Here is a 22,988-nt window from a genome sequence, read left to right on the forward strand (position 1 = left end):
TTCTGTATAATTATGTTTCAAAAGAAATACGGTTATCAGTAATCACCGTCTTAATGTAAATAATTACCGTATATTATACTACAACTCGAAATTCTTTAAACAGCCTGTCTGATCGACAGACATGTGAAGGAAAGAAAAGTTTTTAGGGGGGGGGGGGTGTTTTTTGTCGGAAAACGATTGAATTATTTCTAGAAAATTATGCCTTACACGAAGGTAAACATTGGCCCTATTTCGGGGCATTTTACAGGAACTATGACAGGATACTAGAACGATTAATTCCATCGGAAGGGTGACTGACCACCAATCAGAATTGTTTGTTGGGCTTCTGCCAGATCCGGTTCTCGGAATGCCGTGTATTGAGGCCTAGCTTACAATGTTGTTTGCCAAGTAAAGGTTGTATTTTATTATCAGTTATCACGATAGCAAAACAAAATTGTTGGCATTAGGTTAATAACTGTATTATGAAATGAACGATTGGAAATATACGTGTTAACACTACGGCCAACCTTATTAACGGAATATGCCTAGGCCTACATTGTTTGGTTTCGAACGTGTGCCCTTAAAACGGGTTATACTGTAATTTAATGTATCATAATGTTCTATCTACTTCTTAATTGACAATTTCAATTACCGCTTCGCATTATCTAATAATTAGCACGCCTACTTCTCACAAACGTTCCACCCACAATTCTGACCATTTGAGTTCGATGACGTCATTTATTCAACTGGATGACGTCATTTATTCAACTGGATGACGTCAATATTCAACTGGATTTCTATTTACATGTTTATAAATCCAATCAGTAAATGTATCGTGTTAAAATATTTTGCGAACGCACAAGTTATTCAGCAAATTAAATACTAACGTGAGAACGTGAATAATATTAACATAAAATTGAATAGACTCGGAATTAGATGTGATCTCACGGTACATACCGTTACAACTACACACAATAACGATATTTGTAGGCCTACATTATAATAAACACTTAGGAGGCCTAAACAAAAAACATAATACGTTACTAAATATAAATAGTGTTGTCATACAATTGGCCCATCACATCATCGGAAAAAAAACGTTTTCAATTAACTTTTGTTTTTTTAAAGTGGAGCTCCACCCAGAAAATTGCTATTTTTCATACATTTCAACTATTCTTTAAAAATATCATCCCTCATACTTCATATTTTTTTGAAATTTTTTTCAATGAGTATGATTTTCTTGAAAATCACGCCTTTTTGCGTTTTGGGGGGATACCTTGTAATTTCGTATTCTTTTACATGCAAAAGGGGGGTATATTTGAATATTCCTAAAAAATTAATTTCTTCACTAAAAAAAAAAAGTAAAATGTTTTTATATGTAATTTTTCCAGATCTTTTTATTTCTGGTATTGTTATTGCGTATACATTGCGCAATTTCGCGTAAATAGACACTTTCCCCCGTTGGGTCCAATTGGGTTTTTTACTTTGCTAGGGAGTATGATCACGTGACATTTCTCACGACATTTTTCACACTGCAGCTGGCAATCTGTTATTGTCGCGATGTTATTTTGACGGGCGAAAAGTATATTAAAACATTCTGGATGTGACCCTATCATGTTTCACAGTGTAATAAGTGATATGAGATTTAATTACTAAAATGTCAAATTTAACGAGATTTGAGAAAGACGTGGCTATATATTCAATAAAGCTAGGCCTAGGCCTACTAGAGTCTAGGTATGTAACGATGCTGCTTGGCCTCTAGCTGGTTGCCTGATAGCCTTACAGCAGTGAAGTTTGTTATGGCACCCAATCTCGGCCTACCCATGGGCCATGATAGGGTGCCTGAATAGTTGCTTTTCAGTCAGACATAAGCTTCCACATCCGTTACTATTCTGAGCAATACCAGTCTTGTTTTGTAGAGAATTTTGTGTTTCACAATTCTTAATGTGCGAGAAAACCCAGGAACGATAAATGGGACGAAACGACCAAGCATTTTCGAACCCATGACTACAGTCCTACCTAGACATGAATTCAAGCCTAGCTAGCTAGGCTGAGCAGACGATTTAGCTAGGCCTAGCTTAAAATTAATAAGCAATTTGATTAAGATTATTATGCTGTTGTTGTACAGTGCAAATCATGATGTTACAATTTACATGTAAATTATGCCGACATTTTTATCGGAAATATTACTTGGGCCTAAACAAATCGTATTAATTGTGTGTATAAACAGGGAGTTGTAAAAATTATTTTACAACTCCCTGGTATAAAATTGATTCGCCATTTTCCAACACATAATTGACCAAAGGGGAGACATTTCACCAACGCGTTCACCGGCGACTAAAACGCGTCAGTCGCTAAGTGTAACGCGTTTTGCGACGTATTGTAAACTAATAACCCCTAAGTTACTGAAAAAGTGTAATGTAGTAAAAAACACTATTTTCTGACCGATTTTTTAGAAATTAGTTTTTGGAAAATATTGCCATATCTTTCCTGTTTTTTGTTTGTAATCACTTTCAATTAAACATACTTAAACATAATATAAGCTGAGAAAGTCTGAGTGTAGCTCCACTTTAAATGCTCGTGACACGGATGTTCATTTTTTCACTACGGTTAGAACATGGACCTATTAATTTAACAACATAATGTCAAAGGGGGGGGGGGGTCAGTATTTGTTTTTTAATAGATACGGTGCCGTGCTCTGCTGTGATAGGCGCTGAATATGTTCTTGCTTGGCCTACTGCAAATTGAAAAATCAGTTATGCTATGCTAGACATACCAATTAAACCAAAAATAGAGTTCAGACCTTAAAATAAACAAACACGAAATGTGGCTTACAGTCTCCATCGTGGAGGTTCATAAACGTCATTGCATTCATTTTCGGTCAGGGGAAGATCCATAGCTTTCATAAACATTTAAATAAACAACCTTTATATATTTCAAACAATTATCTTTTTAAAGCTGATATTATACTTGTTCATTAAAACAATAATCATATCAGTGGGATTTTAGCATAAATAGAATTGATAATTCCTAAATCCATTGATGCGCAAACCTATTTGTACGCCATATGTTCACTAAATACATCCAACTAAAACCTCATACCGAAACGAACAAAGAGAAAAGTTCAGTGAAAATACAACAAAGAAAACGAACATGATTTTAAAGACAAACAAAAAAATGGTTACGAATATTACAATTTGGGAGAACTAAACGGGAGTAAACCTTGTTCACACTACAACACTTTCATAGACCAGCAAAGTTTATAAATTGTTTATTGTGAACCCCCTGTGAACCATCAACTATAAACATGCTTGTGTAGAGGCCAGCATAGCATGTCAGGCCAGAAAATAAATAAATTCATACAAATTTAACGAACTATCATTTATTTATTTATGCCTCTCTATTTGAACGTCATGTCTCTATTGGCCTACTGATTGCTATGCACTTTTATCTAGTATATAAAAAAAACATTGTTTTGTTGAAAAACGTCGAATATAGAGGGCGACATATCCATAAAATAAAACGTCACAGGAAACTTCGTCAAATTGTATGTAATAACAAGAAATATTTCTTACAAAAAACGCTGCTCGCTTATTGTTATTGCTAAGGTCAAGTCTGGGGGTCACTTCATCACGCCTAGATACTTCAAGTGTGAAGTATCCTACTACAAACCAAAACTTCAATGAACTGTTTTGATGATAATTCAATGATTATCTGACAGCAAATTACAGTAATATCATGGGACTCATAAATACCAGAAATGCTTTGGGATTTGTCGTTCAACCGTTAGACTCTTTTCCCAGACGTTTTTTGGGTCCAGCAGCTGGTACCTATAAATTATAGTCGAGAATCCTTTTTCACAAAAATGTCAGTGTCTAGTACTATAACTGTTGCTTGCTTTACATCTGAATGATTTATCTCTTGTGACGTAGCGGGCTAGAACAGCAGCGTGAAAAACATAGATACTGTACTGTCAAAAAGTAATTTCTTAATGACGTTTATATTTCTCAACAGTTTGCAAAACACAAATATATTAAACTTGTTGTTTAATTTAACCATGGCAACACTTCTTCCTATTTTGTTTCATTTAAGAAACTCTGCTATATATGCTCAAAGGTGTTTTCATTCAAAAGTTAAAAAAGGCATAACTCATCCTCTTGCTTTTTTATGCAGTAATGACATGTTTACTGCAGTATATCCACATAAAACTGTTGTATGGTAGAAGGTAAGTTATTCAATTACAATTTTCATCATTGTATGAAAACTTTGAAAATATGCATGACTGTCTATATTTCTTCTTCCAAAAGAAAAAAGCAATTAGCTTGTATGCGCAGCTCAATATCCGTGGCACACATGTATTTTGGGAATACAAGTATTACACTGGAATAATATTCATCATTCGGTTATGCAAATGAAATACCACAAGCCATCCTCAACTCGTTACAAAAATTGAAATACATTGTAACTTTCATTAAATAGTCTATTGTGCACTTAAAGTCATTACAACTACACAAGGTCAAAGGTCATACTTCCGCTGGATTGATGGATAACATGGTACCAAATGAGAAATGCTGTATTACAGGCAATTTTAACAGAACCTTATAAAAAAAATGATACAAAATTCAATCAGTATAATTGTATAATTAATATACAAATTACTGTCAAGTTTGAACGCTGTTGTTAAAGCTCTGTCTACACTACTATCAAACTGACAACAAAATGTGATGTGTCCATACATGAACATGATGATGTCATATCAGTACAATATTTGGGCACATCACACTTTTTTTGTAAGGTGTCCCCTTAATACAGGTGTCCCCTTAAATACAGGTGTCCCCTTAATACAGGTGTCCCCTTAATGCAGGTGTCCCTTTAATGCAGGTGTCCCTTTAATGCAGGTGTCCCATTAATGCAGGTGGTCCCTTTAATACAGGTGGTCCCTTAATACAGGTGTCCCCTTAATACAAGTGTCCCCTTAATACAGGTTCCCCCTTAATACTGATACCCTCAAAATTGCAAATGTTACTGAATATAATACAGAATAACATGTCAATGATGAAATATGTCTAATCACTACCAAACACGCTATTCTGTCAAAGTGCTAAAAACATATTATAAAAGTGTATTTACCTCTGCTTTGTACATTTTCATGAGTCCTGAGTTGACCTTTGACCATTCAGGAACGGAACTGATTCCCCATAGCACATTAGAGTGTTCTGCAAAAGGTCCCGATTTCACCTGCAAAGAAGGTTTCAAAATAAACTTATAATATAAGTAAAAATAATATATTTACTCAACAATTTAGGTTTTCAATTTCTTTTAGGCATCAATAATAATATTTTTACTTTTTATTTTATCTTTTGTAGTTGGCAGCCCAAAGGATTGGCTATATATTCAGTTAAGATGGTGTACAGAGGGTATAACCTGTTGTCTCAGGCACTATGGCTATGTGGTGGATGTGGCCTGTATGTGTTTGTGTGTTTATTTATTTCTATATTTGTTAGTTAGCAGGATTACTCAAAAAGTTATTGCCTGATTTTCATAAGATTTTAAAGGATGCTTTCATAGCTGTATGGGAACACGTTGTTACATTTAGTGGAAGGTTTGCGCTCTCTGAGTGCTGTAAGTACCCAATTCTTCTTACCTCATTTATGTATGCTACACAACCCATGAACATAAAGTCTTGTGATGTGTTTTTGGCTATGGCTGGATCTGTCAAAGCATTTGGTTTTATTGCTCCACCTAGAGGTAAACATAACACAAATATAGCCCTTCAAAACAATTACAAATAGAGTACTACTGTATTCATCTTAGTATAACATTTGGTAAGCTGTATACAATCAAGGTTTTTAAATCGATTAATTTGTAGTGAGGGCGTGTGGCACAGTGTCTCAATCGAAATGTTCATATATCCGTGGAAAAGTACCAGTCGAAAACCACCGATGTGGACGTGAATTTTGTGCATGTTCACTCAAATTAAAAAGCCCTTATTACTATCCTTAAAACTTAAGTACGCCCTTACCTTTAAACTTAAGTACGCCCTTACCTTTAAACTTAAGTACATCCTTACCTTTAAACTTAAGTACGTCCTTACCTTTAAGTTGGGAGCTTCCCCAGTAAAATGGTAAAAACTGAAAATCATCAAGTCCCCACACTCCATGACTACCAGCTGGCTCCATCATATACACTGTTTGCAGTTTTCTCATCAAAGTCAAATATCTGTACAGAAATATCATGACATAATGATTGATGATGACACTAGACCTACTTTTTCTTTACCTATTTTAAGGTCACAAACTACATTTTATGTAAAAATAAATACTATATGGAACTAAGTCAATTCTAATAATTTTAGGGGCCCAATAGGTGTAGACAGAGCTTAAGGTTGTAAAATAATAGTACCACTGTCGAACAATGTTGTAAGATAAGAAAATATGAAATGTCCCTTAATGTATGAAAATATTGTGAGCAACAAATATGAATTCATTGATAATAAATCATTAATTAAATGTTGCTTGGGAATCATTTTTATGAAACAATGAGGTCTTTGACAGTTAAGCTCTGTCTACACTATCAAACTAGTTTGACAAAAAAAGTGTGATGTGTCCAAATATAGTAGTGATATGCTCAAATATGGCAGTGATATGACATCATAATGTCTATATATATATAGGCATATCACATTTTTTTAAACTTTGATAGTGTAGACAGAGCTTTAGAAAAACGAAGGAATTGTATACAGTACCACCTTTGGATGGGATGTTTAGCTGTTGAATCTGTATACAACATTGTCCAAATGAAGTGTATTAGTTGGAAAACTGAGCTTTATTCACCAACTTACCTTTTGAACACCCTGAGGACAGCTGCTTCATAGTCTACTTCTGTTAAATATCTTAGTTTAAATAGACAACACATGAAAGCTGCAAAGTTCATCTCATGGCCTGTTCCATAGTCAATTCGAGTACTGTTCCCAAAGCCATCGTTAAAATAACCTTGTAATTCTATGATAGATGGCCAGTCCTTTTCATCCAACATTCCCTTTAGTATCTCTTCTGAATTCTATTGGAAGTGAAACAGATATTACAACATTTATTTTATATTACATTAAAAGTTGTATAAGTGAAAAATTGAGGCTTTATTTATCATAAACAAATACTTGTTATCTTATGGAATGAACTTCATTGTATTAGTTTTATGGGTAAAATACATTACCTGTACCTGTATTTGAATAGGCTATTTTGAACACTAAAAAATTAGCATGAATCTGACCCCTGGACTCACAAAATTCACCACACACTTACGGTTGTAAGTTTGTCGAACCAAGTACGGTATGCCTTATTCCCAAACCGTTGTGGTTGATCTACTGGCGGAATTGCATCAATCCAATTACTAAGTACATCTAAAATTTCAATCAGTTTGCTGCAATTCTGAAAAATTAAATAAAAATTTAAAATTGTATTGTTAATCATCTTTGTCTTCTTTTTGAGAATAAGTTGCAAACTCTACCATTTAACAAACTGAAAGTGAGAAATTGTTAAAATACCTCTGTTTGTTGAATGTCATCTGTTATTTTCTTGCCTAGGACAGATGCACTCAATGTTTCTACAAAGGCTAAATATTCCTTAAAAGCCTACAAAATAAACATACGTTTCAGATATACAATATAATATAATCTATAATAAAACTGATACAGTACATTAGTACAAAAAAATCTTTGAATGCAACAAATATGCTAAAGCTCTGTCTACACTATCAAACTTTATGTGACAACAAATGTGATGTGTTCATATATGGACAGGATGATGTCATCACATCATATTTGGGCACATCACACCTTTTTTTTTCAAATTAGTTTTATAGTGTAGACAGGATGTTAGGGTAGGTAGGTAAACTAAACTTTACAAATGTGTGCATTCTGTCTTTTTCAACTAAATGGTATTGAGGCACCAGATAGTTAAACTTCCACAAAACTACAAAGGTACAATGTGTATTGTATTATATTTATAATGAATTAGTTTCTGCCCAATACAAGGTTAGTACATTACTAAAAAACATTTTTGAGACAATAAACATTTATAAGTAAACAAACAAACCTGTGACTTTTGCCATTTAGCAACATCTCCCATGGTTTTTATCTCTTTCTTCAATGGAACATAAGCATGGCTTGAACTTGACATGGCAACTGGAAATTGCATTAAACTAGTGTTATTAATGTCTCGCATAATCTTTATTTTGTAAATAATAAAAAAAATAATATAACATATAATATATAATTATAGCACTGGATAGCAAGTACTACTACTAGTGAGCTCCCACCGATGAGAGAGGAGATGGTCTGACCTAATAATAGAGAGAGAAGACAGTTTATTAAGTATTATTGGTGTAATACAGGTGTCTAGATGAGCTATCATTTACAAGGATCTCCCATATTTTATAAATTCATTTACCACACTTTACTGTACATGATATAACTCAGCCAGTAAAAAATATCCTAACTAGCCTAGGCCTAGTTATTATGGCCCTACTAGGTCTAGGCCTTCTACAGGCCTAGCTAGCCATTTTTAGGCTAGATAGTAGTACTAGGCTAGGCCTAGCTAGCCTTGTATTATCATAAATCAATAAAATAGGCTTAATAATTGAATGGCCAAAGAGGTTGGATTATTTAGACTTAGCCTAGCTATATTAGGCTAGGGTAAGCCTACATTTCTAAGAAAATAAAATAAATCATTTACTTGTCTGTCGGGGCCTTGGGCCTATGCCTAGTTTTGACCAAAATAGAGTGCTATCTAGGCCTACTCTGTAGTGTATGTATAGTATCTGGTCTGGTTGGTTTCCCCAACAGCCAGACCGCCCTGAGCAGCAGTCTTTGCAACAAGGAAGGCAAAGCAATCACACTTAATTAAACACATGGACGAAACCGATTTTGTCAGTCTCCCTCTACCGTCTTCAATGTGTTCAGAGTCAATTAACAAGCTCTGTCAAACCATGGATTTAATCCATCGTCAAACTTAATAATAATGTTTGACAACAAATGTGATGTGCCCATGAAAGTGCTATGTTATTTCTGTTGGTTACGCTTCCCTGCACAGCATTGTTTGTCATCGACGTGTCTTCCGTTTCGTCAAAAAAGTAAGAATAATAGTAAAACAACCATCTCTTTTGATTTCGATTTATTCAATTTCGGCCAGACGAAAAATTACAGAAAAATACAAAAGCAATACAAATATTATGAAAGAAATAGGTGCTGCATATAGGCAGGATCATGTATAAAAATAAAACAGACAAAGTTCTTGTTTCTGACTCAAAATAAAATATTGATTGTACTAGTACTTTCGACCATAGGTCATCATCAGGTACTGATAGAATATTGGTAAAATACGAATACATATAGAGAAAGGGTAGAAAGGCTAGAAAACCATGGAGGTCCATGAGAAAACAAAGGCAAAAACAAGCAAATAACAAATTGACAAAAGCATTGACAAACAAAAGGTATTACATATCGTCACTCGTCACACGAACCGGCGAATCGTCATTTTGGCGCGAAATTTTTTTTTGTATATTTCGAAAGTATTTATTCGAAAGAACAATTGATGCAAATATCAACTGCGTATCTTATTTCATTAATTAATTATTTTAATTATAATTTGGCGAATATATTGTGATATTATAATCATTCGTCACACGAAGCGTCGAATATCGATTCGTCACTTCGTGTGAGTAAAACGCGCATCACGCACACGGTTTACGCGCCTCAATAAACGGCGAATATGCAATTCGTCACAAATTGCATGTGATCTGATTGGTTTATTGCATATCTGGAACATTCCATTATTTTATGGCAAATTTTCAGTCCCGCGAAGTTAGATTGAGCATAGATTATAGAATATTGAACAGTATTTTACCCAGTAAAAACTGATTTTTGTGGTTATTTATAAATTATTTAGTAAACTAATTATATAAATACATTTCAGGAAATTTAATGCAACATTTCGATGTTTGTTCTTTCGTACGTTCACTCGAGCACTAGCAAAAACATTAAATTAAATTATGGCACTGACAACACATACACGAAACGGTACGGTAACGATTATGCCTACATCAATGTTATAGTCCTAAGTATTTTGAAATTTTGAATTGAATTGAATTTGATTTTTTAGAGAATAAATAACCTGATTATTAAAAAGAAACATCAAATTTCACCTTTATTGTTAATGGATAATGCTACTAAGGATAATAACTTTCATTTCTGTATACACATTTTTATTAAACAATTCATACATTTTGATGTTAGAGTATTTATATTTTTTTGTTTTAACTTTTTTAATTAGATAGTTACAGTATACTTATTATAATCAGTGCGTCACCAAATATCTTTGGGGGCATGGCTATACTAAATACTATTGTATACTATAGGGTACTGTATAGTCTGCACAGTATCCTGTGATATGCCCTACAATAAGACCACATTGCTATACGGTATCACATAAAATTAGTAAATAATTTAAATTAGCCTTTTAATACGGATACTGTATTAGAAAAGGCAGATAACACATTTAATGTTATTTAATAAATACTATATTGGTAATGAATGGCTAAATGATTATAGGCCAAAATGCTGAAAAAGTCGTATTGTACAATGGACTGTCAAATTGATTTTTTAACTGTTCCCGTAGGGCCGACTAAGGGAATATTGAATTAAAAACGTTTATTCTAACTATCTAACATTGCCTTGCCTTATGTAGAGATCAAAATAATGTATAAATTAATAATTAAATTTAATTAAATGAACCATGTTTACGTTTTTGCATTATTTACAAAAGCTAAAATGATGTTTGTGCATCAGTTAGGCTACTATAAATTATATTTTGCAACTGATTTGTGATTGTTCTTTTGCATTTTTAACAGAATAATTTGTTTACTTTATATTATTATCGTTAGGGCCCTATCTAAGATATTTACGTGGGACTGCCTATTCATTACCACGCAATCGCGGCGAATACCGCATATTTCATAGTCATTGCGTAAAATTCTTGTTCACACGAAGTGACGAATATGCGTCGAATATCGCTTAGCAGCAAATTACGCGGTAAATAATCTTCACACGAAGTGACGAATGTGTTAATTAAGTGATTACTCTTTAATTAATGAGTACATTTTTTTATGGACACTTTAAAATTATTCATTTGATATATTTTTACATAATTACCACAAAAATAATGGACATTCGCCTTTTTTCTTGCGAGAAATGACATCGCAAAAAGTGCATTTTTTACAATCGCGATTTTCTCGAAATGTACATTTTGCGGATTCGCCGGTTCGTGTGACGAGTGACGATATTATAATAACTCATGTCAATCAGATAGACAAAAAGTACAATACTCAATTCCTAAATGGTTTAAATGATACATTAAGTCCATTGGGTTTGAGAGTTCAAAGGTTGAACAATACGTTCTTCTAGTCGTCTACGGTCACACGTTCGGATGAGTTGCATTGGTTTATGCCAGTAACCCGTATATCATTAATATTATGGTTATCATGAAAATGTTCTGCCACAGGAAGACCGGTTGTATTAAGATGAATGGAACGTAAATGTTCTACAAATCTATCCCAAAGTCTTCGTTTGGTTTCTCCAACATAGATTACATTACATTTCGTACAAAAAATAGCATATATCACCTTAGTAGAAACACAATTAAAAATATTTGGAATATCAAAATTGTTATACTACTAGTACATAATACATGTTTACATGTCTTTACATCTATTTCTGTTACACTTAGTCATACCAACATCATTATGATGCAATACAAAGTTGCTTTGAAATATTTGTTTGCCTTTTTATTCATACGAGAAATTATATTTAGTAATAATGTAATTATTTACAATTTTTCTTTTTTACACTTCTTGCGGATTTCGTTCTCCACAGGATTTGTGACACCAGAAAAACTGTAACTATAATTCCAATTGTTTCCCCACAACTCATCAATAACCAGGTACTTGAGTTTGAAGGGATAACAGCTTGTTGTTTAGGTTACTTGGCTTGCTTGTTCTTTTCCGATACTAAGTACAATAATAACTAATAATGCGTTTTATGGCTATATAGAAAATTTAAATTACCTCGTGAGGTGGTTTCCCGATTAATCGTACGATCAAATCGGTACAGGGTATGATCAACTAGCGGTCGTGTTTCCACCTAATCATCCATTCATAGAAGTACTGATGAAGATATCAATCTGTGGCGACAATAGAATGGACCCGAAACCTGGCTATCTTCGACTTATATAAATATAAATAATAGAATGTTTTGAAAAATGTTGTTATGGTAGAAATGTACGTTGTATGATGTATGTATGTTTATTGAAAAGTTTTGATCAAAATGACCTTTCGCGGTCTCAGATTTTTCGGGACTTTTTTCTCAGATCCAGTACATGATGAAGAAGTGAAATCCACTTAAAAACTTTGTACGCAATTATTTCTAGGTTAGGCCCTTTTTTACATTATATTCCATCCACTATCACGACGATATTTAAAGTTTGTTTGAAATAAAGCAGAGCAGAGCATATTTTTTCCTTAAGACTGGACTAATTTTGTGTTCCCAAACTTCAAGACTATCCGATGCTACCCTAAAGCATACAGGTACGGTACACAAGCAATAAAAAGCTAAGACACCAAAAAGAAGTATATAGTTTTAGCCTACACCATGGAGCATCTAATTCTATATTCTACCTGTCACCACATCGGCAGTGAACACAGCTTACGGGTTCCCACGAGAACGGGCACGAGAGTCACGACTGTAGGTCGCCTACTCTAAAATCGGATTTTAGATCGATCTGCACGATTCCTCTCGCAGAGGGTTGATACTGAGGGCAGCTGCTGATATGGTGGACTTTCATCCAATTTACCATTTTCAATTCTACCACTACTAAATGTAAGGTCAAGAGAAAAGATGAGTCATGCCTCTCTCATAAGACATAGCAAACTGATTTCAGATGGATTTAAAACAAGGCCATATACACGGCTGCAGTCGCGTGCGCAAATTTGAGTTAGTGTTTACTGACCGACCGACCTACCGACCAACCGACCGACATAGTGAGCTATGGGTCACGTTTGCACGCGACTAAAAATGTTGAACATTTGTTTAAAACATTTATATTTGCCTCCTCCAAGTATTAATATCCACTGTCAAAATAACGAAAAAATATGAATATGAGTTAGTGTTTACCGACCGACGGACCGACCGACCAACCAAAATTGCTGAAATGTTAGAAAATGTTCAAACATTTTTAAAGACATTTATATTTGCCTCCAAGTATTAATATCCACTGTCAAAATAACGTATGAATATGAGTTAGTGTTTACCGACCGACATTGTGAGCTATAGAGTCGTGTTGCACGCGACTAAATAAAAACATTACATTTGCCTCCAAGTATTAATATCCACTGTCAAAATAACGAAAAAATATAAATATGAGTTAGCGTTTACCGACCGACCGAAATAGTGAGCTATAGAGTCGCGACTAAAAAAGGTAAAATTTCATCCTTTGCGCTATTCATGACACTCTACACAGACCTTGATAAACATCGTGTCATCTTTGATGTATGCATTAGGACTAGCCTCAAGCTTAGACATTGAGATGAACAGCGGACATCCTATTGCAATATTCATGTCACTGATTGGTCGTCGGAAAGAACTACTGGTTTCATCTGGTCGAAATCCATCAATTATGTGCTCCTGGTTGTTCTGGTCTAGCAAGACAAAGATGATTTTGTTTCGAAATGGCCACTGGAGAATAGCATCATTTGCGCCTTTCATGATGACAAAGAATATTGAGATATGGGTTCCCTCTCCCATGCCATCACCGTTAAGGTAAATCCTGCAACAAACACGATAACCATAACAGCTTGTAAAGAAATATGGTGAATAAATTGATGTCTGCTTTCCACTGATGGCATCTCTTCTCTTTTGACTAATATTAGTTATCTTCCAGACAAGTATTCCATTATATGATGTATTCTCAAGACTTTTGATCTGCAGGAACTGTTCTGTTATTACCACATTTTTTACAGCCATTGCTTGATCAACCGCTTTGAGATGTTTTGTTGTCTCTTCAACTGATGTCTTTTCCATTACAATACCATTCTGTTTTAAGTTCTTCACAACCATCTTAACTATTTCTTCTGGGTTATCACAGTGTAGGGCTGAGGCACCTTTCTCCCCCAATTCCATGGATTCATACTTTTCCAATTTCTTTTTCATAAACTCCAGTTCTGTTCTCATATTGATGTTGTCATCCAGTAACAGATTCATGTGTTCTTGTTGGTTGTTTTTTAAGTGTCCTGACATCTGCTCCTGTGGAGCCTACACATTAAAAATAAAGTTCATTAAAACAATAGATTATTTTAAAATAACTTTATAATTTTTTTTAAAAAAATATAAAACCCTAACTTAATACTTACTGTAAACTCACAGCCAACCCTTCGAAATTTACAAAATCTTTTACGTCGAGGGCAGTCTCCATTTTCTGGGTCTTGATGCAGCTTTATCTTTTAATATTAACAAAAATAAAACTAATCATCCAACTAAATAAACTGAAATATTGATTTGAGATTACTCTATTAGCGAAATAAAGTATTGAATTATACATCATCTAAACATTTTCAGTGCTGCATAAGAAATTATGTTAATATTATTTATGAAAAATTCAACCACATTACTTAATTAATGTCAAACTGAGAAAAACTGTAAAAGCCAACCTCATCTCTTGGCAAATTTGACTTTTTGCAAATTTCACAAGGAATTTCCAACTTAGGGCACACACTGTTGTGTTGCTGTAATAAAAAAGTAAACATTCAATTTTTTACAAAAAATGAGTAGAAGAAGAGTAAAGACGAAATGAAAGCATATTTGTCATATACAATTTTAATCACAATTTACTTTCATGTTTCGATGAATCAACTCTCTGTTACACCAACGGCAAGTTATTGTACGTTCTGTACAATCTTTCAAACTGTGATCCTCCAGCTCTACACGTTTCATGTGTTTGTCACAGGCTGGACAAGGTACCCTTGAATGCTGACACGAATCTTGATGCTAGGAGGAAAACAAATGTAAAATTAGTAATACTAGTGTTTAGAATTGTACAAGAGATAAATATTTAATTTATTATTCAATTACTCACTGTTAAATAGTCAGAAAGGATTCCATCAAAAGGACATCCAGAATTCACACATCTTACTTGCAATAACCGAATTTCTTTCCGTCCAGCAAAGTCCGGATAGATCTAAATAAACAAAAGCCCCAAACAGTGATTTAGTGATTTTAAAACAAAGATACCAATCTGTACCATAATAATGGTATTGGTGTGATGCAACAAGGATAGTCAAGACCCAATATATTTAGATGTATAATACTACTAATTTAGGGTACAATAGGTGTCCCCTGAATAGTGGTGGTTTCCACAGTTCACTTGAAATTATGTTTGTTGTTGTCTAACATTATTTGTTCACACTTACATTTCTTATCGGAGCTTCTAGACTGTCTGGTGGACACCTTGGACAAAAATGTGGCTGAGGTTCGCTGTTAGAACAAACAAAATAAATTTTCAACACTAAAAAATCACTATCTTATAGATAGGTCTTCTACTATGCCTGGACTTATAAATAATATTATTTTAGACCCGACTTACTTTTGTAATGCTTCAGCACAAGAGCTGCAGAAACGATGTCCACATTCATGTTGTACCACATCCCTTAGGATGAGATCACAGACACCACATGTTATGCGCTCTGTTAAATCAGATTTATTCTTTAAGAGTTCACGAGGATAACCTCCAATAGTCTTTTGTGCTTCTGATCCATTCATGTTCTAAAAAAAAGTATGCTGTAGATAAAAAACAGTTACAAATTTCAAAATAACATCAAATGATGTTTGTAAATTAGCACCTGAAAAACCCAAATGGTCGGACACAAAGTTTTTTAGCCACATCCCACTCCTCTTCATGGGGGCCTGTGATGAAGCAAATTTAATTCACTGGCTCTCCTAGATGGCCAGAAATATTACTCTCGCACGTAAAATTCAAGACGAATGGCACCTCTAGTTTGGCAGCGTATATTTTTTTCCTGAAGACCTTCTATGAAAGATACGCGAGATAACCGAACTACTGTACTTCCTAAATATAACATGTTATGCGCTCTGTTAAATCTGATTTATTCTTTAAGAGTTCTCGAGGGTAACCGCCAGTACTAATACTATCCATATTCTAAAACGACAAAATGTAATGTAAATTCCCTTCAGGATCTAAAATACAAGATACAGGTATAAATGTGTAAATGCAATGGAATAAATGAGGAACTCGATAATTAACGGAAAGTGGTACGGTACTGTATTTCTTCTATCGTTTTCCCTATTTTATGCAAAGTTTTTTGATAGCAACATCCATACCAGCAAGAAACAAGCACAAACGAAGCCATTGGGTTTCTTCTTTTTTTTTAGGACTTTTGGGTGGACTTTTATTCGAGATTACTTTTGCAGACCGAGGCTTCTTTTCGAGATGGGTTTCTTTTTTTACGGTACTGTATTTTACACCAATTTAATTTAGGTGCCTGTCTTAACCATTATCCATATACTTATTTGTTTAAATTTCATATATACTGAATAAATGTACTAAAGTGTGTTTTATAAAAAGATTTATAGTACTAAAGACGAAACACAAGTTAATGATACTCAAGGACTCAGAATAAGGGAAAGAATGAGTTTACGCATTTTTAATAAATGGAATATACAAAGGATAAATGTTGTTACATAAACAAAATTAAAATTACCTTTAAAATAAAGTCATTAGAATTATAGCATAACAATCTGTTTATGTATGTATACACAATATCCTCAAATAAAGAAATTAAAATATTAATTTCCTACACTATATAGGCTACTACTGCTATACCTAAATAATGTAGGCGTAAACATATATTTTCAAATAAAAGCTTTCTGAATATAGTCACTGTTCTGCTAAATTCCAAATATGACAACATACAGTATTAATAAAACAATTATTACAAATGTAACATCAATGTAGTGCAACATATTCTATATACAGTAGGCCTACTCGTTGAAAAATATTTACAAATTACAAATGTCTGGTCTCAGGCGCCTTTGACCACTTTACACAATGCCAATTTTCTAACATTATTGTCTTTTTAAAATATTTAATTAATATTAAATAAAGATATAGTTTTCTAAACACCCGTTTTAATTACGAAAAACATTTTTAGTACAACTTTTTACTTATAATATGAGTTTTAGTAGATTGTTTAACCTTTGAAAACAATTTAGAAAGAAAAACAAGTTTAGTTATTTTGGGAATACTTTAAGTTTTTGTTAGGCCATATCCATTAATGCTATATTAATTATAAAATTATACATGTAATAAAACACATGTGCATGCATCTTGAACCAGAACCTATTGGTAATGAATATGGCAGCAAGCCTCTTCACCACGGCAAGGTACTTAAAGCCTGAAGAGGTAACAATTATTTAAGTAGTAATAAGATGATGTAGCAATTACGTCAGGCGAACCAACTATGTTGGACAATCTATAAAGACAGAAGTATGTGAGGCGAACTATGTTGGACAATCTATAAAGACGGATATTTACCATAATAGGTTCGAATGAATCCACACAAGATGACTTTACAGTATACTGTACATTCATTTTAGAAAGAAAAATGAAGATTAAAAGTACAGTAATACAAACAGTAATACATATTTCATTATTTAAGTAATGAAATTAAAGTACAATTTTGCTTTTTTACACTTCTTGTGGATTTATCCACAAGATTTGTGACATCAGCAAAACTCTTTCTCTTACTACTGCAAGTAAAGTTCAACCTTACAAAATTGATACACTATCAAATTACTCTAACAATCCATCATTTCTCCACATTCAACTCATCAATAACCAGGTATTTGAGTTTGAAGGGAGCTGTAGTTTTCTTTTCGCGTTTCCATTCTTTCTATGACATTCATGCAATTTATTTTCTTTCTATACAATCATTAGAAATCCGACTAGACAATAATTAGTAGTGTTATAGAAGTATATACAGTACTGTAGTATTAACAACCAAAATCATTTTTGTTTGCCTTAAGATGATCAAATTTCTAGACATATATATTTATAGTGTATATAATATTTGATACTGTACACTACTACATATAGTATACTTAAATTAAATATACTGTAATCATATTACTTAATGAGGTTTGTCTATTTACTGTGATACAAATAAAATAGTGCCTCTAAACAAACTATGCTGCAAACTTTCTAAAAATCAGACTTCTCTTACAATCTAAAATGTTCTTTAGGAAGCGTTTTATACAAAAAAAAATCATTTCTGTGCACATTGAAATGACCTTTCGTATACCTCAAGTTTTAAAGGGTTTTTTGATAAGACTATGCTGGCCTTGAACATCAGACATGTCTACAATGACCTTGATAAACATCGTGTCATCTTTGATGTATGCATTAGGACTAGCCTCAAGCTCAGACATTGAGATGAACAGCGGACATCCAGATGCAATATTCATGTCACTGGTTGGTCTCCGGAAAGAGCTACTGGTTTCATCTGGTCGAAATCCATCAATGATGTGTTCCCGGTTGTTCTGGTCTAGCAAGACAAAGTTGACTTTGTTTCGAAATGGCCACTGGAGAAGAGCATCATTTGCGCCTTTCATGATGACAAAGAATATTGAGATGTGGGTTCCCTTTCCCATGCCATCACCGTTTAGGTAAACCCTGCAACAAACACGATAACCATAACGGCTTGTAAAGAAATATGGTGAATAAATTGATGTCTGCTTTCCACTGATGGCATCTCTTCTGTTTTGACTAATGTTAGGTATCTTCCAGACAAGTATTCCATTATATGATGTATTCTCAAGACTTTTGATCTGCAGGAACTGTTCTGTTATTACCACATTTTTTACAGCCATTGCTTGATCAACCGCTTTGAGATTTTTTGTTGTCTCTTCAACTGATGTCTTTACCTTTTCTACCTCTTTAAGGATGTTCACTGTCCTCTGACCAGCATTATCCATTTCAGTGTTAAGAACATCCAGAGCATCATGAAATATTTCATTCTTCTTCAACAAAATTGCCTGAGTTTCCTTCACAGATTTAATCTTCTGACTATTGTTCTGGACCATAGTTTTCAACTCTCTAATTTCTGAAGATTTTGAAGACGTCACTTTCTTTACATCAACTTCCTTTAAACTCCCATTCTGGTTTATATTCATAACCTTTTTCCTTGCTCCAGCACCACCATTGTCTGAATTTATGTCAAGTGATTTAAAGGAGTCTATTTCATGCTTTTCCATTACAATACCAATCTGTTTTAAGTTCTTCACAACCATCTTAACTATTTCTTCTGGGTTATCAATGTGTAGGGCTGAGGCACCTTTCTCCCCCAATTCCATGGATTCATACTTTTCCAATTTCTTTTTCGTAAACTCCAGTTCTGTTCTAATATTGATGTTGTCATCCAGTAACAGATTCATGTGTTCTTGTTGGTTGTTTTTCAAGTGTCCTGGCATCTGCTCCTGTGGAGCCTACACATTAAAATTTCATAAAAACAATTAGATTATTTTTTAAATATTGTTTTAATTTTATGAAATAGTTAGTGTTATCATTGTAATAATAATATAAAACTCTAACTTAATACTTACTGTAAACTCACAGCCAACCCTTCGAAATTTACAACATCTTTTGCGCCGAGGGCAGTCTCCATTTTCTGGGTCTTGATGCAGCTTTATCTTTTAATATTAACAAAAATAAAACTAATCATCCAACTAAATAAACTGAAATATTGATTTGAGATTACTCTATTAGCAAAATAAAGTATTTAGTTATAAATCATCTAAACATTTTCAGTGCTGCATAAGAAATTATCTTGATATTATTTAAGAAGAATTCAACCACATTAATTAATGACAAATTGAGAAAAACTGTAAAAGCCAACCTCATCTCTTGGCAACTTTGACTTTTTGCAAACTTCACAAAGAATTTCCAACTTAGGGCACACACTGTTGTGTTGCTGTAAAAAAAAAGTAAACATTCAGTTTTTTTTGTTGAATAGTAGAGATAAAATGAAAGTTTATTACAGTTTATAAAATGATATATATATACTGTATATCTCATTATTTACTTTCATGTTTCGATGAATCAACTCTCTGTTACACCAACGGCAAGTTATTGTACGTTCTGTACAATCTTTCAAACTGTGATTCTCCAGCTCTACACGTTTCATGTGTTTGTCACAGGCTGGACAAGGTACCCTTAAATGCTGACATGAATCTTGATGCTAGGAGGAAAACAAATGTAAAATAAGTAATTCTCGCATTTTTTAAATAATGAATAGTATGAGTTTTTTTAAATGTACTGGTATACTGTATCAAAACATACAGAAGTTAACAACAACAAATTGTATTTTATTAAGAGATAAATATTATTTACTGGAATTTATTATTAAATACAATTACTCACTATTAAGTAGTCAGAAAGGGTTCCATCAAAGGGACATCCAGAATTCACACATTTTACTCGCAATAACCTAATTTCTTTCCGTCCAGCAAAGTCTGGATAGATCTAAATAAACAAAAGTGCCAAAAAGTGATTTCATGTGACAGAGATTAGAAAGATAGAGAGATAGAGAAGACCCAATCTCAGTTATATTTGGCCGCTTAAATAAAATGTATTGTGACTTTCATTGAAAAAACATCATCAATAAGGACGTCCTAACCTGTTCAACATCTGTGGAAATCAAGTTTAGCTTTTAATATTATATCATCGTAAACATACAGTAATAGTTTTTTCAGACTTACATTTCTTATTGGAGCTTCTTGGCTATCTGGTGGACACCTTGGACAAAACTGTGGCTGAGGTTTGCTATTTTAAAAAAATGGTAGGTTTATATAAAAATTTGACAAAAACATAAAAAAGAAAACAACTATTTTGCTTGGTACAGTAATTAACATCAAATTAAACGAGAACAGATTTTACCTTTGCAATGCTTCAGCACAAGAGCTGCAGAAACGATGTCCACATTCATGTTGTACCACATCCCTTAGGATGAGATCACAGACACCACATGTTATGCGCTCCGTCAAATCAGATTTATTCTTCAAGAGTTCTCGTGGGTAACCGCCAGTAGTATTTCCGTTCATTTTTAAAAAAATATGCTGTAGATAAAAAAAAAATCCAGTCTGCAATTATAATTCTGTTGATGCACACACAATTCACCACCACAGGGGAGAGAGAAAGAGTGTTTTTTACTACTTATATTATATACTATATTATATACTATGTACAAGATGAAAGACTTGGGCCTTAGGCAGGTCACAACACAAGCGACATGAAATCTTGTTTATTGTACAAAATGGCGCTATCTATTAATATACAGTACACAGTAGCTGTGAAAATCGTGTTTGTGTGATCTGCGCCGTTGGTGGTAGGCGCAATGAATGCAATGCACCAGTGGTAGTATACACGGGAATCCGTATACACATCACAGACAGGCCTAAAAAAATACATTCACGATCGAACAAAGAATTTAATGGAAATCCAGTCACGCGCGACTCCCTCAACAAATACATACTGTATCACAAGAAATGAATCATCCATGCATACGTTTTTATTATTAATCATTATTCTCCATAACATTATTATTATACTGTGTGACATGTTGAGGGCGTCGCGGAAGTAAACTAAAAAGAAGCAGCCGCGCCATATTAAAGCCACAAAACATAAAAAATATAGTACCTATAGCATTTCCTTGTGATTAACATAACAATGTAAAACCGTATTACCTTTATACTTTCGTATCGTGAGTTCTGATACTAACTAGTCCTATGAGTAACGCGCATGTCCAAAAGTTGGTATACTCTCTACTGTACTGCAGTCGTTCTACGTGTCCTCAATTTCGTAACCTAGTCGTCATAACCGATCGATGTATGTTAACACAATCGTTGATTCCTTTCATGATCTGAAGGGCGTGGCCTCCCCGCACAACCACTCGACTCTCCCATTGGTTAGTGCTATCTCCCAGCAGCATGGCAGCATAGCCATTTTGGCGATTTGCCAAGAGAGCCAAGTAGTTCTACTTCATAGCATGGAACTTCCATGGTAATAGTCATATAGTATTGTCGTCAGTATCTAAAAACAGGGCTGGGTAGGTTTGAAATTTGACCAGGGACTTTTATGTTAAAGCACAATCCGTCACCATTCGAATACAAAAAGTACTCAACGAATTTATCTTGACTATGAAAGTTTCCAATCCAATAACGACAAATAATAGGACTTGGTGATTCAATTAATATAAATTTACGTAGGCCTAAGGGTTAAATTCGGTAAATCGCGCGTTACTTTTAAAATATTTACTCGATGGGCCTACATAATTATAGTTGGTTCATACTTTCGGTAGGCTACTGATGTTAACCACCTAATGTAACCCTGTTTACTAATTAAGTTGAGTTAGATAATTAGTTATTGCCAATTAATACGAATTTAGGGTGACGATTTGCCCCTAAAACTAATAGGGATGTTTTCCAATCGCGGTATACACTGTCTATGAATGTCGATGCTGAAAGATACCCACATGCAATAAGAGGATGCTTCGCATCTCATTCTACAATAGTTGTAACCCGTGCCATGCTAACCTAGGAAAGTCTAAAATACTACTTACCTGATTTACGATGATCCCTTCCCTGGAAAATGTAATGTATGGACTCGAGGTGGTCATGCCGCACACAATCAAACCCAGACGGTCTGATGATTTTCTCTCACGACCAAGCTTTTTAAAGTTAACCATGTTTAGCCTATAGTTCTGGTTTTGATGATACCGCAAAAATGTACCCTTTAAAGGAATAAATATCAGAAAAGACTATAAAAGGATTGTTGTGCTTTACGTGCGTGAGTTAACAATCGTTATCTAGCGGGGTAACAATGGATTAAAAACAC

The 22,988-nt window shown here is 33.8% G+C and overlaps 3 protein-coding genes across 3 annotated transcripts; all 3 read right to left on the bottom strand.

Moving 5' to 3' along the window:
* Positions 1–3,355: 3,355 nt before the first annotated feature.
* Positions 3,356–8,855, bottom strand: LOC144837008 (serine/threonine-protein phosphatase 2A activator-like). Its single transcript, XM_078691974.1, has 9 exons — positions 8,712–8,855; positions 8,073–8,161; positions 7,523–7,609; positions 7,281–7,406; positions 6,821–7,038; positions 6,074–6,198; positions 5,624–5,721; positions 5,110–5,217; positions 3,356–4,577 (listed from the first exon to the last, which is right to left on the bottom strand). The coding sequence occupies exons 2-9, from the start codon at positions 8,154–8,156 to the stop codon at positions 4,503–4,505; spliced, it is 921 nt and encodes a 306-aa protein (XP_078548100.1). The 5' UTR covers positions 8,157–8,161; positions 8,712–8,855; the 3' UTR covers positions 3,356–4,502.
* A 4,491-nt stretch (positions 8,856–13,346) lies between these two features.
* LOC144838108 (TNF receptor-associated factor 2-like) lies at positions 13,347–15,841 on the bottom strand. Its single transcript, XM_078693466.1, has 7 exons — positions 15,666–15,841; positions 15,493–15,556; positions 15,159–15,260; positions 14,915–15,070; positions 14,734–14,808; positions 14,437–14,526; positions 13,347–14,338 (listed from the first exon to the last, which is right to left on the bottom strand). Exons 1-7 carry the CDS (start codon positions 15,839–15,841, stop codon positions 13,526–13,528), a joined length of 1,476 nt encoding a protein of 491 aa, XP_078549592.1. The 3' UTR covers positions 13,347–13,525.
* Positions 15,842–16,716: 875 nt separating this feature from the next.
* On the bottom strand, positions 16,717–22,727 carry LOC144837007 (TNF receptor-associated factor 2-like). Its single transcript, XM_078691973.1, has 8 exons — positions 22,714–22,727; positions 21,033–21,211; positions 20,855–20,918; positions 20,517–20,618; positions 20,179–20,334; positions 19,993–20,067; positions 19,700–19,786; positions 16,717–19,582 (listed from the first exon to the last, which is right to left on the bottom strand). Exons 2-8 carry the CDS (start codon positions 21,194–21,196, stop codon positions 18,401–18,403), a joined length of 1,830 nt encoding a protein of 609 aa, XP_078548099.1. The 5' UTR covers positions 21,197–21,211; positions 22,714–22,727; the 3' UTR covers positions 16,717–18,400.
* Positions 22,728–22,988: the final 261 nt, after the last annotated feature.

The sequence above is a fragment of the Antedon bifida genome, chromosome 3 (genome assembly GCF_963402885.1).
Source record: "Antedon bifida chromosome 3, ecAntBifi1.1, whole genome shotgun sequence".
Taxonomy (NCBI): Eukaryota; Metazoa; Echinodermata; class Crinoidea; order Comatulida; family Antedonidae; genus Antedon; species Antedon bifida.

What these genes read in the sequence shown, in the direction of transcription:
- LOC144837008 (XM_078691974.1), bottom strand. Translation starts at nt 8,156, where the DNA reads ATGTCAAGTTCAAGCCATGCTTATGTTCCATTGAAGAAAGAGATAAAA. An exon ending in GTCCTCAGGGTGTTCAAAAG is followed by an intron (nt 6,199 to 6,820) that starts GTAAGTTGGTGA and finishes ATTTCTGTACAG; the next exon opens with ATATTTGACTTTGATGAGAA. An exon ending in GGGAAGCTCCCAACTTAAAG is followed by an intron (nt 5,722 to 6,073) that starts GTAAGGACGTAC and finishes GTTTACCTCTAG; the next exon opens with GTGGAGCAATAAAACCAAAT.
- LOC144838108 (XM_078693466.1), bottom strand. Translation starts at nt 15,841, where the DNA reads ATGAATGGATCAGAAGCACAAAAGACTATTGGAGGTTATCCTCGTGAA. An exon ending in TCCTTTCTGACTATTTAACA is followed by an intron (nt 15,071 to 15,158) that starts GTGAGTAATTGA and finishes TTTTCCTCCTAG; the next exon opens with CATCAAGATTCGTGTCAGCA. An exon ending in CAAATTTGCCAAGAGATGAG is followed by an intron (nt 14,527 to 14,733) that starts GTTGGCTTTTAC and finishes TGTTAATATTAA; the next exon opens with AAGATAAAGCTGCATCAAGA.
- LOC144837007 (XM_078691973.1), bottom strand. Translation starts at nt 21,196, where the DNA reads ATGAACGGAAATACTACTGGCGGTTACCCACGAGAACTCTTGAAGAAT. An exon ending in AAGAAGCTCCAATAAGAAAT is followed by an intron (nt 20,619 to 20,854) that starts GTAAGTCTGAAA and finishes TTGTTTATTTAG; the next exon opens with ATCTATCCAGACTTTGCTGG. An exon ending in CAAAGTTGCCAAGAGATGAG is followed by an intron (nt 19,787 to 19,992) that starts GTTGGCTTTTAC and finishes TAATATTAAAAG; the next exon opens with ATAAAGCTGCATCAAGACCC.